At 40.4% G+C, this 16,447-nt stretch overlaps 1 protein-coding gene across 5 annotated transcripts in view; it reads right to left on the bottom strand.

Annotated features, from left to right (window-relative positions):
- LOC114788578 (AT-rich interactive domain-containing protein 1B-like) overlaps positions 1-16,447 on the bottom strand; it is a 147,325-nt gene that overhangs the window by 110,912 nt on the left and 19,966 nt on the right. For 4 of the 5 annotated variants that reach the window (XM_028977297.1, XM_028977266.1, XM_028977272.1 and 1 more), the window contains exons 2-3: positions 16,131-16,331; positions 4,663-4,779 (exon numbers count right to left, since the gene is read on the bottom strand). In XM_028977297.1, the coding sequence (XP_028833130.1) occupies positions 4,663-4,779; positions 16,131-16,331 (318 nt within the window). The remainder of the gene's footprint in view (positions 1-4,662; positions 4,780-16,130; positions 16,332-16,447) is intronic. The other variant, XM_028977280.1, reaches the window with a different exon arrangement.

The following is a 16,447-nucleotide window of genomic DNA, read 5'->3' as shown; positions in this document are numbered from 1 at the left end:
GCCAGATACCACATCAAAACCTTCAGAGGTCTACTCAATAATTGTAAAGTGGTCCAAATTAGATGACTGATTGGTATATGTTTATATATATATATATATATTGGACTTTCACCAATCCCTAAATATTACTCATAAGCTACAAGCATGTGTCACACCAAAAGGATTGCATTATTTTATTATTATTTTTTTGGTTTATTTTTCTTCTTCTGTTCTTCATTTTTTCTGAAGACAGCCTTTGAGGACAGACAATGCTGCCAACGTGTAAAATGTAAGGAAAGGTAAGGACACTCTCAAAGATTTTGTCTTTTTGGCTGACTTGTGTCAGAACGTGACTGCGATAGGACACCCATGCAGCGAGATAACAGGAGTTTGCAGACACAAAGTCACTTTGCGGAGTTAAATGAGCACCGGAGTGACAGCCAGTGTTTCCAGTACCATCTGTGATTTAGGCGCTCGTCGCGCGGCAGGACTTAGAGCCACCTCGCAGTGTGCTGCTCTTTATCTCAGGAACAAAGCTGCCCTGTTCTTTCAGTCACACTTCCTGCCTGTGGGTATCTTTTCTTTTTTCCATAATTCCTGTTCTGCTCAGATCAGTAGAGGGACTGTCCAGAAAAAGTGCAGCAAAAAGCCGACAATATGCCAATCACAGCAAAGCGGGTGGAAACAGTGAGGGGTCATTGAGGAAACTGACTCAAAGATTAAAGCGCTAGTTGCTAGGAGCAGCATGCTTCACCACCAGTCTCTTCAAGCGAGTTGAAAATAGGATTTGCTTTGACTGTCATTCAAACCGCCCATGCCAGATTCAACAAAACATGTAAACACTGCAACAAACCTGTGGTGAAATGTCATTCCTTTAATTAGCACACATAAATAAAACAGAAGCCTTCAATTTATAAATAACATTTTTTATCTTATCCAAAGTTCCTTCAACCAAGAACTTGCCCCCACCATAACTATAATGAATCCCACCCACCATTCTATAAAACCAAGAGGCAATATATCTAGAGTTGCATATATTTATCACATTTTGGCTGGGTGATAAGTATATCAATGCTGTACTTTTAAACATATTTTTGAAGATATACACTTTTACCAAAATATAGTGGTAGTATATTGGATTAAATGGGATTCAAAACACACACACACACACACACACACACACACACACACACACAATGTGTGTCAGAGTCAGATGCTGACACTTCTATTACTTACTTTTTATCAACGAGACAACAGTGGTACAACATTGAACATAAAGAGACAAGTCATAGAGAATGCATGGGGAATACAAATCCCGAACCTGAAACAACTGTTACCACTGCTGAGCTTTTCAACAGAGATAAGGCGGCCCGAGTAGCCCCAAATATAAACCTGGACTTGGCTGCTTCATTCATGAGAGTAGCTTCCTGTGAAGATAACAAAAGGTCAGGCTGAAAGAGTGAAGTGTGTATCTGGAACAAGACCTGTAATACCCAACCTGGCCAAATGTTACCACTAATCTGGCTGGTTTGGACAAAAACTTACCTGGAATGCTCTTAATTTAAAATCACCCATAGCTGGTCTCCACTAAAGCAACTTATTTATTTCAGTTAGAACAGCTGTATTTTCCTCTGAGTATGTGTAAATATGATTCGATATACACTTAATCTTGGCACAAATGAACAAACCACAGAGCAACAGCAGAGAAAAGAAAGAAAGAAAAAATATATATACAAAAAGGGTCTCTAAGAGCAATTTACCAAGATGGACCCTCTCATTTGCATGGGTACAAAAAATTCCCCCTAGGTGGAGCAGAGGAAGTGGAGGGGTAGTGGCAATGAAACATCTTGCACAGGAAAGTGCACACTATGGTGCGGAATAGCCTGGAGCAATTACTCAATTACTCAAATACAGACCAAATACACACTTATGGTGACAACAAATGAGAATGATTTTCCCACATATACAATGCCAAAGGTTTATACAATGATTTGTTCATTAATAAGGTCTTATGTCGTCAAAAAATACAACATTCAAAACTTTTTTATAATATAAGATGCATGAGTATGAAAGTATTGCCAATATGTGTTTCTATACATTTTAACATTTAACATCTTAACATTTTGGTTTGAAACCAACTTATTTTCATTTTAGCATGAATGCATTATTAAATGACAATTATGCACAACCCTTGGACTTTGCTGAGATAAATGTCACTTTAGCATTTGAGTCATCCTAGCTTCCATTCAGAAATGTTATAGCCAAACTCCCTTATTAAGCTGCTAGAAGCAGTAATTCATGCAGGCAAGTTATGCTACTACCTAAAATATTTGATGCAGCATTTTGGCAGTGTAAGAATGCATTTCTATCACGTCACACTCCAATACATCCCACCTCAGCTGCAAGCTCCACTGACGCTGTGGCAGAGAGCAGAATCTAGAGTTTGCTCCCAATAACAGTAAAGGTGACAGACTGTCAAATATAATGCCCCAGTCATTAAACTTGATGTGACTGTAAAGTAAAGCTGTCCCCCTCTCCGATTCGAACGCCGTCATGCTGGCAAATACGAAAACATACAGGAGACTCAACAGCTCAATCACCTGGAAATTGTGCCATATCTCAGGTTAATGGGGGCAGAGCAAGCCAATATAACCAGAATCAAAGTGCTGAAACCATGAAGAGATGACTTTTTTTGTAAGGCTCAACCTAAAAGATGTGGGTCAATAAGATCTGGGTCAAATTCTGGATGGCTGCTTCTAAAGAAGGATCTGAGAGTGGCAGGCACGTTACTTGTTGAAAAATGACTCCAGAATCAAGGGTAATTCACCACTTCCTCCTTGTCCAGATGAGCAATATAATCACTGTGCTGCTCTCACAGCATTTTTTTCCACATGATTTGTATAAACTAGATCAGTCCAAGGTGTTACCCAAAGGTCAAGTCTTTTCTCTTCTCAAAGGGCTCCCATGGATAATTTACTATTCTTGAATACAAATATCCCGAGGCCTGCATGACCTACATCAGCCCTTAAGTATGGGCAGCCAGAAAAAGAGAGAATAAAAAGATAAAGGGCCGGATTTGATTAATGCAATCGCCCTTTGAGGAGGAAGAAAAGGGAGCACTAACCTAGAGTCCAGTCCTGCAAGTTAGCCAGCAGTGGTGGATGAGTAAAAGAGCTGGCAAAACCTACACTTCACAAACCTCGTGGTGTGCTAACACATATTTGCAGGGACATAATTGTCCCTGGAGAGATGAACAACCAATCATAACATGACCAAAAGGATTCTGATAAGTAGATTCCTGCTTGTTGCATTTGTTGCTGAATATTATGGCAAATCATGATGTAAATAATGTTCACAGTGAAAACAGACCAACTGTCTACACTGAAAAAAGTAAACCATAGCTGTCATTTGTTTAGGGTGTTTTTTTCTAATTGTTGTAGTAAAAACAATATTACAGTATAGTAAAACAATATTACAGTAGTTAAAAGAATAAAACAATACACTTTTTAACAAAGATGTCAAAGATTATGAGTGAATTTTACTTCACTATAATGCTATTGACAGCAGGCTTGTTATTGTTATTTACATTACGGCAATGCTAAAATATTAGGTGTGACAGATTGCTCATTTTTTTAAAGTTGAGCCAGTGTTTCTCTTTTTCATTGCATGGTGCAAAGAGCCTACAGCTCAACAAAGTCAAGTAACACCAGCACACATTAACAGATGCTGTCATTTTGTCATTGTGCAGCACTATACCATAGTAACTGCAAAAGAATACATAGTATATTATTTCACCAAAATTTTTAAAGCACATAAAATCAAAATGATACTTTTATAACACCATGCATTCATTTTCTGAGCAAACTAGTATTACAGATTATGTTATTAATTGCCCCGTCATACTCAAAATGTCTGTGTACTATTCCTTCTTAATGAGCACTATTGACATGAATAAACTACAATTTGTCTTTGGTCTGTTGGCTTGCCTCCAGAAAATATCTGGGTTTCTTTATATTAGATACTATTTTGCTAATGCACAGCTCCAGAATTTTATTACCATCTCCCATCCTGGGAGAATTTTATTACACCCCCCCCCCCCCCCCCAAACACACACACACACACACACACACACACACACACACACACAAAGCGTTTGCCTCTGCCTGACCGTCTGCTGACGCAGGAGTGCTTGTCCTCTTGGCCAAGTCCCCTGCCGGTCCTCCAGCAGAGGTCATTTTTTTAACAGAGAAACTTGTCTCATGCCGGGGACAATGAGAAACACATGGGCGATTCTTCTTAAAAAATCATTTAAATACATCATATTTAAATATATCTATTAGTGTTCATGTGTTAATATATATATTATATATAGTATGTATATGTATGTATGTATTTGTTTTTTATGGGAGAGAGAAAACAATAAGCATGAACAAGAACATTCAGAATTTTTCCAATAGCTCCTTTCAAGCACAAAGACCCCACTTCAACAGCCCTGGTGTGAGCACTCAAGCCAGAGTTATACCTCTGCCAGTGGGGAGTGTGGTGAGCAGGAAACGGAAACGCCAGAAATAGAGGTCATGAATAATCAAGACAACTAATCAGAACTGTTCAGCCCACAGGCTGCTCTCTCATAGGTAGCAGGGGGAGGGTTGGTATGGGGGTGGGAGGGGGTCACAGTCTTACCTGCTGTGGGGGGCCACGGGGCTGCATGTACGGTTGCTGTGACTGGCTGAAGTATGGAGGTTGACCCTGTTGGCAGTATCCTCCCATGCTCTGCTGGCTATACTGAGGAGGCACCTGCTGAAAGAACCAATCAGGTGTAATCATTACACTGAGTCCATTTTAGGCCTATTTAGCTTCATCAGCTTCAATAGTATTCTGATAAAAGCTATTACTTAATGCATTTTAGTGAGACTGTCTGAAAAACCTGTTATCCCAACTTCTATAAAGACCCTACAGTGGTAACACTCTGCACACTATGATGCAGCAGTCTGGCAAACTCTTCCTCGCCAAGTGAGGTCACAAATCAGCGGGGAGTCCAGCTCAGTGCCAAATTACCAAAATAGCCTAACTGCCAAAGCACTCAGCAGACCGGAGAACATAGAGCAGAGGATAAGAGGTCCATGGCACAATGGTCACACAAGATAAATGGATCCTGAGAGGCTTGCCAAAAATGGAAGGTGAAATGGAGGCCCACAATGCCTATGGGCTAACTAATCCTGACAATAACTAGTCAATTAGCCAAATGGTTTTCATCAAACATGTTACAAAAATGTGATTAAACAGAGGCAAAAAGGATTCTCTTAATCTAGTGGTGTTTGGCTCCTACACAGAAGCTGGGGTGCTTCTTTGTGGTGATATATAAGACATTGCGCATGGGGAGGTTTGGCTCATGCCACATCAAGTATGTCGTCTGAATTTACTTTATCTTGGCAACGAAATTATTTCAGAAATAAAAGGCTAATTGGCTAAAATTAAGTAACACTTAATATTTTATCATTGATGTAATATAAATAAACATTAAAAAATGTATTTACAATATGTCAACGCTAAAATATTAGGTGTGGCAGATTACTTAAATTTAGCCTATGTTCACTTTTTACAGTGTATTTCCTCTTTCTGGATGATTTACTGAATCTCTTTATGCTCCACTTCTTTCCATTCCATTCCCTAGACTCTGAATACCCCACAGGGGCATCAGAGGACAAATGTAGTTTCTGCTATTGACACGGCCTCTACAAAAAAAGCAGACAGACTGATTGGCAGCATTTAACAAAAATAATTAGAACATTAGCAAACATTACCCACGTCACAGGGAGTGAAAATTTCCTATGGCCTGGGAGCGTTTCATGTTGAGCCATTGAGACGATGCCGTCTCTGGAATGTGTGAGCACATTCTCCTGCCCCCTTAACCATCAAATACAGTTCCGGTGGCGGCGAGCCTTCAACCCGACATGGCCCGCTGCCTTTCGCCCACTTACATAACCCATCCTAATAAGCAGCTGTTACTACTCATACTCCACCGCTCCACATGAGGCTGTTCTTAGGGTCAAAAATTCAGCCGTCAGCTGTGGCCTGTTATTTTTTTCAACGTAGTCCAAAAACCACATACCGACTGATTTCAGTGTGCGTTTTCAACTTTTGCTACAAATCCCATAGCCCCAAGCCTTCTCACTAATATTAGGGCCATATGTATGAAATTAAGAAACTTTTACACATGCATGGAGCTTTTTGATTTTGTACAGATTTTTGGTTCTATACCAGATTTTGCAGTCCTACGATCCAACTGGCGGCTACTTCCTTGTAAGGTTTAAAATATTTTTAATGGAGAACTAGGTTCAGAGAACTTAGGCAATGAATGGGAACAAAATTTAAAACGTGTCCTTATCATAAAAACATATCAGCAGATGACATTGATAGGGTAATTTTTGGGTACTCTTGTCAGAGATCTGTGCATTTACAAAGCTGATGTATTGAAGAATTGTGAGTATCATCCTAATGTCTGAATTCTATGCAAAATAAATCTCATTTAGTCAAGAATCATTAGGCCTATTATACATGATTCCAAAAAAAGGATTTTATTATGCTGGGTTTAATCACAATGCAGCCAGACCGATGTGACATAATTGTCAGACGAAAGGATGATTGGGAGTTTATAACTCTGAGATGCACGGGGTTCATCTGTGGCACAGTATGTCTGAGTGGAGCCCTGACACATTGTTTCTGGTGAGAGGTCACAGTGGCTGTCAAACACCGTAATGAATGAAATGGCTCTGCTGGCATAGGCAAAGTCAGGCTATTAACCCCAGAGCCAAGCCATCTGATTTCTCATAATCTCAACAGCATAATGAGAGACTTGTCTCTGTGCGTTCTCATGGCAAATACAAATGATGCATACACATGCACACACACAAACACACATTCATTTCTCACAGGTCACAGGTTCTCATGGCAGGATTAACAGTCATGGTGATTCTGCCCTGACAACTTGCGGAGTTCTCCTCAACCTCCTCCGCAACCAGCCAAGTGAGAGCTGCTGGGACGAGACCCCTAACAAGCCACAACACACTCATGGCTCCTGTGTAATGATGAGAGCTGCCTCTCAGATGAATAAGTGATCTCACAGAGAGCGAGGCAGCTGAAATATCACTGACACCGACACCCTGCTGCTCCTTATCTTGGATCTCGCTGTTAACAATGTGTGAGTCGGGAGGTGCAGACGGAGCAGGTTGAACAGGGGTATGGGTACAGGGACGTGCAGACAAAAAAAGTAATAAAATACATAAAAGTGAGGAGAAACATTAAAGGGCATTCGAATCACAGCATATTCTATACAAACCTGCTATACTGACAAGTTCACAAAATCAGCATTCAAAAAACAGTGCTAGATAAGCTAACCCAAGACCAAGGTGTTTTTCAAATTAGTTCTAAATCACAAATCTGTCTTTATCTTGAAGCAAAAGGCCAGGTCATTTAGTCCAAGGACCACCAGCAGAGATTTACTGAGGTGTAGACTAAGGAATCACACTGGGAGACCTAATAAGGACAACAGTATGTCTCACGGTGTTTAGGCTGATCAGGACTAGAACTGCTTGTAATTCAGTTGGTCCAATGAACAGAGACAGAGTTTTCATAATTTTATCACCGAGCACCATGGCTGACTGCGTGCCACGCTCGAGCCAAGCACAGGTTCCTACATTTGAATGACATATGGACTCAGCCATCCAGAGAGATGTTGGAGCACTAAGTACTCCAAACGGACATGACGGGAATATAGAGAGGTGCATTAGCATTAGCCTCATTCGGAGGATGCTCCACTCAGATCAGCATCAGAGGGAGACAGTGCAGAGGTGGAACGGAGTCGACAGACTGGCCAGCGGTATAAAGTGACGGCCCGGAACTGGAGGACCAGGACTCTGCTTCGAAAGGGCTTGTCAATCTGTGTAAAGTGCTTGGTGTTCGTAACCAGCTTGAAGATACTGATCTTTTCAGATATCAAAGCGGAGCTCAAACGTAGCCTTTGACATGCAAACATAGCTTTTAAAATACCCTAAATGCTTAAGTGAAGCTGAAGTGATTGTCATTGTGAAACACAGCACAGCACATGGTGCACACAATGAAATGTGTCCTCTGCTTTTAACCATCCCCCTTGTTGAGCATTGGTGGATGGGATTCGAACCGGCAACCTTAAAAAAAATATTACACGGCCAATTCCTTATCTGCTATGCCACCACTGCCCCGAAATCATCTCATTAATCTGTATATAAAAACACCAGAAATTGGTGAACTGGTAATGATATATGGAGGTCAGTTTGGTCTTTACTCGTGTAATTTTAATTTACCTCAATATCATATTGCTGCAGCCCAAATGGTGACAAATTTCTCTCACGAACAAACATCAACAATTATTTTCCTTTAGCATGTAAGAACCTGCAAACTACTTTATACTGGAAGAGCTCAACCCTAAACCAAGCTAAACCACAGTACAAATAGAAACAAGGAAAAACAGACAGCTAATATTTGCATTCTCATTCTGCATTTGTATTTAATGTTATCTGGAATAATCTGGCTTTTGGAGACTGCAAGAAAGACCTTGTGCAACATATTGACAAAATTATATTGTATTATATTATATTATATTTGACAATATTTCTTAAATTTTTTGTTTTTTTTAAAGTCGCTTCCTGGTTGAGGATATTTATATGTGGTCTTCCTCTGTGTCCCCCGACCACTATACCCCTGCACAAAAGAAATATTGCTTTTTAAAGCTTCTGCTTTTTAAGAATCTTTTTAAAACTTCTCCTAATCAATATGGGAACCTGAACATTGGATGAATAATATATTTGCACATTTACTCCAGATGAAGCCATCAACTAATATTTCTGACATCCGAATGTATTTGCATAGACTAATGATCACATGATTTCAAGGAATGAAAAGGACTGAGTTCACATCTCAATTGAGACAAACTTGCTTGTTATAAGAAAAAATAAATGGGTATAATCTGTCTTGCAACAAGGGCTCTCCAATATTTCCATTCTAGATCTAAACATTCAAATGGAATGTATGTACTTTTCTGTTTTTTACTGAGCTTACTGGGTTCAATGTCTACAACTTATCAATTTAGATTAACAAATTAAGAGGCATTCACTGATACATATACTGAATGCCAGTTTAGTTGGTGCAGCATTACTGTCACAATGGAGATGTTCAAATTGTGGCAGGAGGTTAATGTTCTTCAAAATGTCTGAAATCTGAATGTAAGGTTCTGGTCTATTGCCACCAATTCAAATGTTTCCCCATTAAACTCCTGACCCCACTTTGAGGCCAAGAAATGAAAAAAAAATGTAGAAAATGGTCTCATTCCAGTGGCCAATTCTGGGTAAGCTGCAGCCTTTGGGAGGGAATTTAGCTTCTGATCCTGAGGTGAAAGGAGGGGAGGCTTTCCCAGACTCTTCAAATCCCAGCAGTGAGACAGACAGGTCTCACCTGACTGCCAAGCACTGACTGTAGAGGCCCAACCCCCAATGTCAGCTCACTTTGAGTCCTAACCTGAGAGAATGGTTAAGAAAAAAATCTACAAATTTGCCAAATCTGTGAATCATTCAGTGTTATTTCATATCACAAACTTAACAAATGATAATCTGGTAAAAAATGAAAAATTTCATGTGTTGGGGATTGCCTGGGTGGTGTTTTATGTGATGACCCCTCAATCAATAAAGGTATTAAGGGCCATGAGAAAATCCTTTATAATTGGCTGATTAAGAATTCTACCCCCAAAACACCCCATCCCCCATGAAAAAAAAAACACCCACACCAGACATCAGGTTCTTCAGCCCTAATATACATCATGGATATGGACCAATATTTTTTTTTTTTTTTAGTATAAGTACTATTTGAAACTGGGTACCTAAACCAACACATGTTACATACCACTACATGGTCTTGGTACACATAATAAGATTGTTTCTTTATAAATGTAATAACATTGTCTGAGCTGAACAACACAGTGAACTACAGGAGACCACTTGAGGAGACCACAGCCACTTGATTTAAACCAGAAGTATACTATATCACAAAAAACTGGCAAAATATCTCTGCTCAATATACCCAGGTATATCAGAATATTTCTGCTAATAGTATATAACCCCATATCAATAGTCAAACATACTTTGTGATTCAAATTAAGTGGACTAATACTCCATAAAGCATGTTCACATAAATCACACTTGCAGCTATTAAAGATATAAGAGGTATTTAACCAGATATAAGATATAAGAGATTTACCAGACATCTAAAATTTTACCTCCTCTGGCAAAGACTGGTCACAGATCTCCTTTGTTCAGACTCATTTACTAGATGTGAAAGTGAAGTGATTGTCATTGTGAAACACAGCACAGCACACAGTTCACAACCCATCACCCTTGGTGAACAGTGGGCAGCCATGACAGACACCCATGGAGCAGTATTTGGGGATGGTGCTTTGCTCAGTGGCACCTTGGCATTTTGGGATTCGAAGCGGCAACCTCCTGATTACGGGTACGATTCTTTACATGGTAGGCCAATCACTGCCCGCAAAAGAGGGCAAAAAAATTGAATAAAAATAAAATTGATGCCAATGACGGGTGGAAACTTGTCACAGAGAGCCAAAAACGCATGGCCAGCTTCAAGTCTGGCTGTGAAAAAAGCAAGCCTCCATGCAACTGAAAAGCTGGAAATGTTAAGACATTTCCCGCCGCAATGGCTGGCATTCAGAGGGTTGATACGCAGCAATAGCACTTGAACCTGCCAAATTGACCTGGGAAAATCAATTTGTGATCAAGCTGAAAATGAAGATGAATTTCTGGACAGCCAATTACAGGAAAACCTAATCTCTCCAACTGTCATGCTCCCGCTGCAATAGACCCTCACTTATCGCAAAATGGACAAGGATTGGCTCTTTTCCCACCATACATTATGGGAACACAGACCGCTATTTAAAAACCACACTCACAAATACAGAACAAAATTGTTTTAGCGATTTCAAGAACCCCATACGCATGGATAAATGAGATGCTTTATTAAAAACAAATTTGATGAAGTCTGTGGGCACTAGAGCTGTGAACCATCACTGGTCTCGCGATTCGATTCGATTACGATTATCAATGCCTCGATTATCAATGCATCCCGATGCATCCCGATGCATCCCATAAATTTTCTACATTACGTCTCATAATGTTTTCAAGTGTTAAGGTCTCATACACCCGTGTGGATGCTTTGATTTCCTGCAATGTGCAGAAAAACTGTTGTCGGTGTTCAGTCTGCTCTCACCTGACGCCAGGTGAGCGCATACTGAACGCAACAGTTTTTCTACTCATTGTTACAAATCTAAAGCACATGGCGTGCGCTGCTCTCGCCGCTAGGTTTGTGATTCTTCTTAAAAACAGTGAGTTATTGCAGAGACTCCTACCCTGAGTAGTAGTGCACTGAGATCAGGCAGGCAATTTTTATGCCACTACCAAAAAATAACCAAGCAATGTCATTATGATATAACCGATTATTTTTTGCACACCATCGTTCATGTCTGTGTTGCAATGCATCGATTATACGATAAATTTACTTTGCTAGTTGTAATTATTCAGATTTACAAAAACAACCGCGGCCAAGAGAAATCAGGCTGGTGATGGTTATTTCATCTACATTTCATCCCTTCCCCAGCATCACCGTCTCAGGCAACAGAACTGTAGGGTAATAAAAGTTACAAATGAGAGCAGGCCATTAGAGCCATTGATGCTCATTGGGTTCTCACTAATTAATTGATCCTGAAACTTCATCTATTCTGCTGCAAGAGGAACCTTAATTAATCAGCGGCGATATCGAGGCTACGTCCTCTTTTCCTGCCTCCACCAATTCTTCTTCTTTTCAGCCCTTAATGTCTTGGATTTTAATTGTCGTTTAAAAATGCCCCGGGTCCGTCAGCAAACGAGTAAAAGAGCTGAGGACTTTGAAGAGCCCCCTCCAAGCCCCCTACCCCCCATACTCCACCTCCCTCTTATCCTGTCAATTCTACAGCATTGGGTAATTTATGTGTTCCTCTTAGTATCACTCAGGCTGACCAGCATACAGTACATTAACCTCAAAGACAATGTCTTAACGCCTAAGTGATTCAATTGGCTCAGAGTATTCCTAACCATGTCGGAAACACGGCCTGATCGATGCAATAAATTACGGTTTTAATTCCAAATAGTCAATACAGTTTGGCACGGGAATGTGAGATCCCATTTGGAGGAGCACAACCAACTCTTTTTTTCACTTTTTGTTAATGGGAGGGAAGTGGGAACACTGTACCGTCATGCTTCAAGGTTAAACGCATGACAAGAGACGCAAGTGGTGCTGTACCTTAACACAGCGGGGGCTTATTTCTATGAAACCCTGGCAGCAATGGCCCCAGTCCACCGACTGCAAAAATGGCAGGACTCAAAAGGACAGAAGCGCTATTGTGAAAGCACAGTAGAGGAGGACAAGGCAACATTTCCCACTTTTATTTAATGGCTGTATTCTATTAACTTAGCCGAATGGGCAAGAACAAGCGTCGGCGACCAGTAATGGTTTCTTCCTGGCTTGTTGACACATTTTCCCTCTTTCATTTCACAGGCAATCTTTTTCTTCCCTTCACATCAAACGTTAATGTTGCCTTCAAATTCTTTCCCTTTCTGTCTGCCAACATTGACATCACAGGAAATTGCAGTGGAATTGGCAGGCTTTTTACTTTCAAGTTCATTCCACTTCCACACAAAAAGCTCAAATCCTGTCATCAGTCAGATCCCTTATGTTGGTCCCCTTTCGTTTTGTTTGTTCTCGCCTTCTCTTTCTCTGACTCGCTTTCATATGTAACTACCATTGAATCATTTTGACACAGACGAGGAGGCATTTATCTAATTCAGTGGATTTCAGAATTTGCTCAAGGCCTGTTTTTTTCTCCTTTCCATTATCCTTCTGCCGGATAAATATCTGCTCAGTGTGTGCACTTCCATGTGCAAACAAACAGACGTCAAGAGAAGAGTCCATTGCTTTAACCACATGTGCCAGACAATTAGCAGGCAGTGACCTCCTGCAGGCTGGAACTCCAACCTATCGGTCTGATACCTGGAAGGGAAGGCTTTTGTGATCCCTGCTCCAGTAAGTCAAGCAGCCATTGGCACTCTGGTCGTGGCTGTGTGATACCCCAACTCCCACGGGAGTGCAGGCTAATCCAGGGAAAGTGCTCTGCCACAGCCTGTCACGGTTTGTGACAGCACCAATGCCCCGCTTCTCACTGAAGAAACCAGACAGAAGGCAAAATCCCCCCTTTCAGTCAGGTGTGCTGACAGTATCACTCAGAAAGCATTGGGAAGCATATCAGTGAGGGGGACTGCTTCAGGAGAACAGAATAACCGCGAAAGAAAAAGGGTGTGATCACTGCCGGCAGCAGCACTGTCCTTTCTGGTTTTGTTTTGCAAAGGCTGTGCATTGAGGACTCAGAAAACAGCATGTTCAGTAAAGTAACATGTCAAATTTACTATTGCTAGTCCTCACACTGAAACAGAACCATACAAATACACTTACTGTGCGATTTGCCTGCTAAGGCAGAATTCAATACAGCAGGCCAAGGCAAAAAGAATCAAGGTTACGAAATAACTGCTTTATTTAGGATTAACTCAAATGTTTCATATGATTATAGATAAATATCAGCATTTTCTTACAGAAATAAATATAGGTGAATCAGTATTCAGTGTCATATGTACTACATTAAACAGAAGACCAAAATATTAATAAACCACTGGAATTCGTTTTAATACATAGATGCCTAAAAAATAACAATACAATACCTTTATAAATATATGAATATTACCATATTTGCATATTTACATTTTATATTTACAGCATTTATCAAATGCCCTTATCCAGAGCGACTTACAATCAGTAGTTACAGGGACAGTCTCCCCTGGAGCAACTCAGGGTTAAGTGTCTTGCTCAGGGACACAATGGTAGTAAGTGGGATTTGAACCTGGGTCTTCTGGTTCATAGGCGAGAGTGTTACCCACTAGGCTAGTAAATTAATTCTGCAATGAATGAACTCAATATTCAATTGAAGGAGGACAACGCTCAACACTATGATTGCATGATTGTGTCATGTATGAATTAATAATATATTCAAGTATGAATTAAATATGTATTTTACCATAGGAATTAGCACACTATTAGAACAATATAGGTAATCCACACACTGCTATGATGCTTCATTGTCAAGAAAATGATTTAGGGATTTTTATTCTTGGACACGTGATACACAGAATTGCATCCATTAGCCTCATTCATTACCTTATAATATTTACTGAAGCACATAAAATGATAGAAGCATTCCCTCTCTCTTGTTATAAACTAATTACTTTTGCTTAGCTATATTCCACAATTACACACTAGTGCTCCTTTTTTTAATGACAGCGGCAGAAAATTATTACTTTAGAAGTTATCTCCTTTGGTCATAGTAGCGGATAACAAGTAATTTCACTAATTATTTTGCTTTGCTGCTCTGCAACTGCTAGACCTATGGTCTTACTCCCCACATAATGCAGTTGATTAGAGAAGAATGGAAATTGTTTAGTGTGAATGTGTTTTCTCAGCACAAAATCCCTTTACTCTTTACTCTCCTGTGCCTCTCTACGGTACACGCTAATGCCATAGGAGAGTCAGACGATGCCTTGAGCAGCTCCGAAAAGGGATGTCTCTAATGTGGACCGCCAAGTCCTCCACTGCAGCTACTGCCAGTATTCCAGAAGCCCTGGGGTCCAACTTTAATAAAAATAAAACAATGGTAATCCACACAGGAGGCTAATATTGAACATAAAAATGAGAGCGTAAATAATAAAATTGCTGTAAAAAGGACACAAGGGCCATTATGTACTTCCGCCTCGCAGACACACAAACCCACAATTCTGCTGCTAATGCAGTTTAGAGGCATGTAGGCAGGTTAAAATGTGGATGTGTGAAAATTCTGCCAGTGTTCAAGCAAGGTTTTTTTTTCTCACTTGGTCATTCAGGACTAAAACTACCCCCCCAACACTTTCTCTATTTCCATGAGAAGCAGCGTACTTGTGAGAAGGTTGGCTACATCACAGGGCTCACCATTTGTGCCAGGAGCTCTCAGGAGATGCATTAAAATGAAGACCAGCAGCCCCTGCTAAATATAGAGCCATGGCAGGGGACCCTCTCTGCCCAGAATAGCACAGCCTAGCTCTGGCATCCGGACTGAGCAATGGATGGTCTGTGTCCCCAGATCCAAAACTGAGGGAAACACGACATCAGAAAGCATTACTTCTGAACCACAGGATATGCCAAAGAGGCTGTCACAAGCGCCTCAGCATGAAAGTATTGCAATTCCAAGCCTTTATATTAATGCATCGGAGCAGATATTTACTCCTGAAATATTCTAATGCTATAAACAGGAAACAGGAATTCTAATGACGGCTCGAGATGCCAGGCACGGAAATTCACTGTGCAGTGCAGCAGTTCAGGCCGATATTGAAAACATGACACCTCCTGGAGACAGCTCAAGACTTTTCATATGAGACAAACGAGACAATCCCTCTCATTTCTGACACTTTTGACACCATAATCTGAGTACAGAGGCACTTTACTCATGCAAAGCTTAGGCCTTCTGTTAATATTTAAAATGGAGAAATGGAAGGACCCAAAATTGTGGCATGAATTTAAGTCTTTAAAACCACACAAACATTTAGACATTTATTACATTTATTTAAAACTTCACTACTGAGAGACCAACTTGCCTGGTTACAGCTAGCTATACATGCAAACATGCACTCTTTATCATCTGTATAGATACAATTAATTTGTCAGATTATTGCTATCAATACAATATAGATCATTATTAGGTTCATCGCGCAAATTGCAATGGAATGGGTTCAGCATCAGAGCAGACCAGAGGTGGTACAGTTGTGTTCCCGAGCAGGAGGACAAACTTGTCGTTACTGACTGTAAGTATATACAAATATTCATTTTGTCACTTTTTCATTCCTCCACCCAAACCAACCAACCATCTATCCATTCTATTATAAAGTGAAGATATCTATTTATATTTTTGTTAAAAAAAAAAATTCTAAATGAGGACTTACCTGTTGCTGTGGGTACTGCATCCCACCCGTGCTGATCTGACCCCGCCCCTGCATTCCCATTGGATATCGATGAGAAGCAGGTGATCCATATGGCTGGCTGGGATAAGGCCCACCCTGCTGCTGCTGCTGGGTATAGGGGTTGTTGCCACTCATACCGTACAGCTGGGAACGTTTCATAGTCATGAAATCCATAGATCCCACCTATTAAACAGAAACAGACAAAAGGCTTAATTTAAAACCCGACACCCAGTGTTTGGATAAGAATATATGTAAAACGAAAAGTCTGATCCACTTGTCTACACTTAACATCAATACTT

This window comes from Denticeps clupeoides, chromosome 1 (assembly GCF_900700375.1).
Source record: "Denticeps clupeoides chromosome 1, fDenClu1.1, whole genome shotgun sequence".
Taxonomy (NCBI): domain Eukaryota; kingdom Metazoa; phylum Chordata; class Actinopteri; order Clupeiformes; family Denticipitidae; genus Denticeps; species Denticeps clupeoides.
The sequence above is the reverse complement of the archived record's forward strand: the minus strand, read 5'-3'. Positions and strand labels throughout refer to the sequence as shown.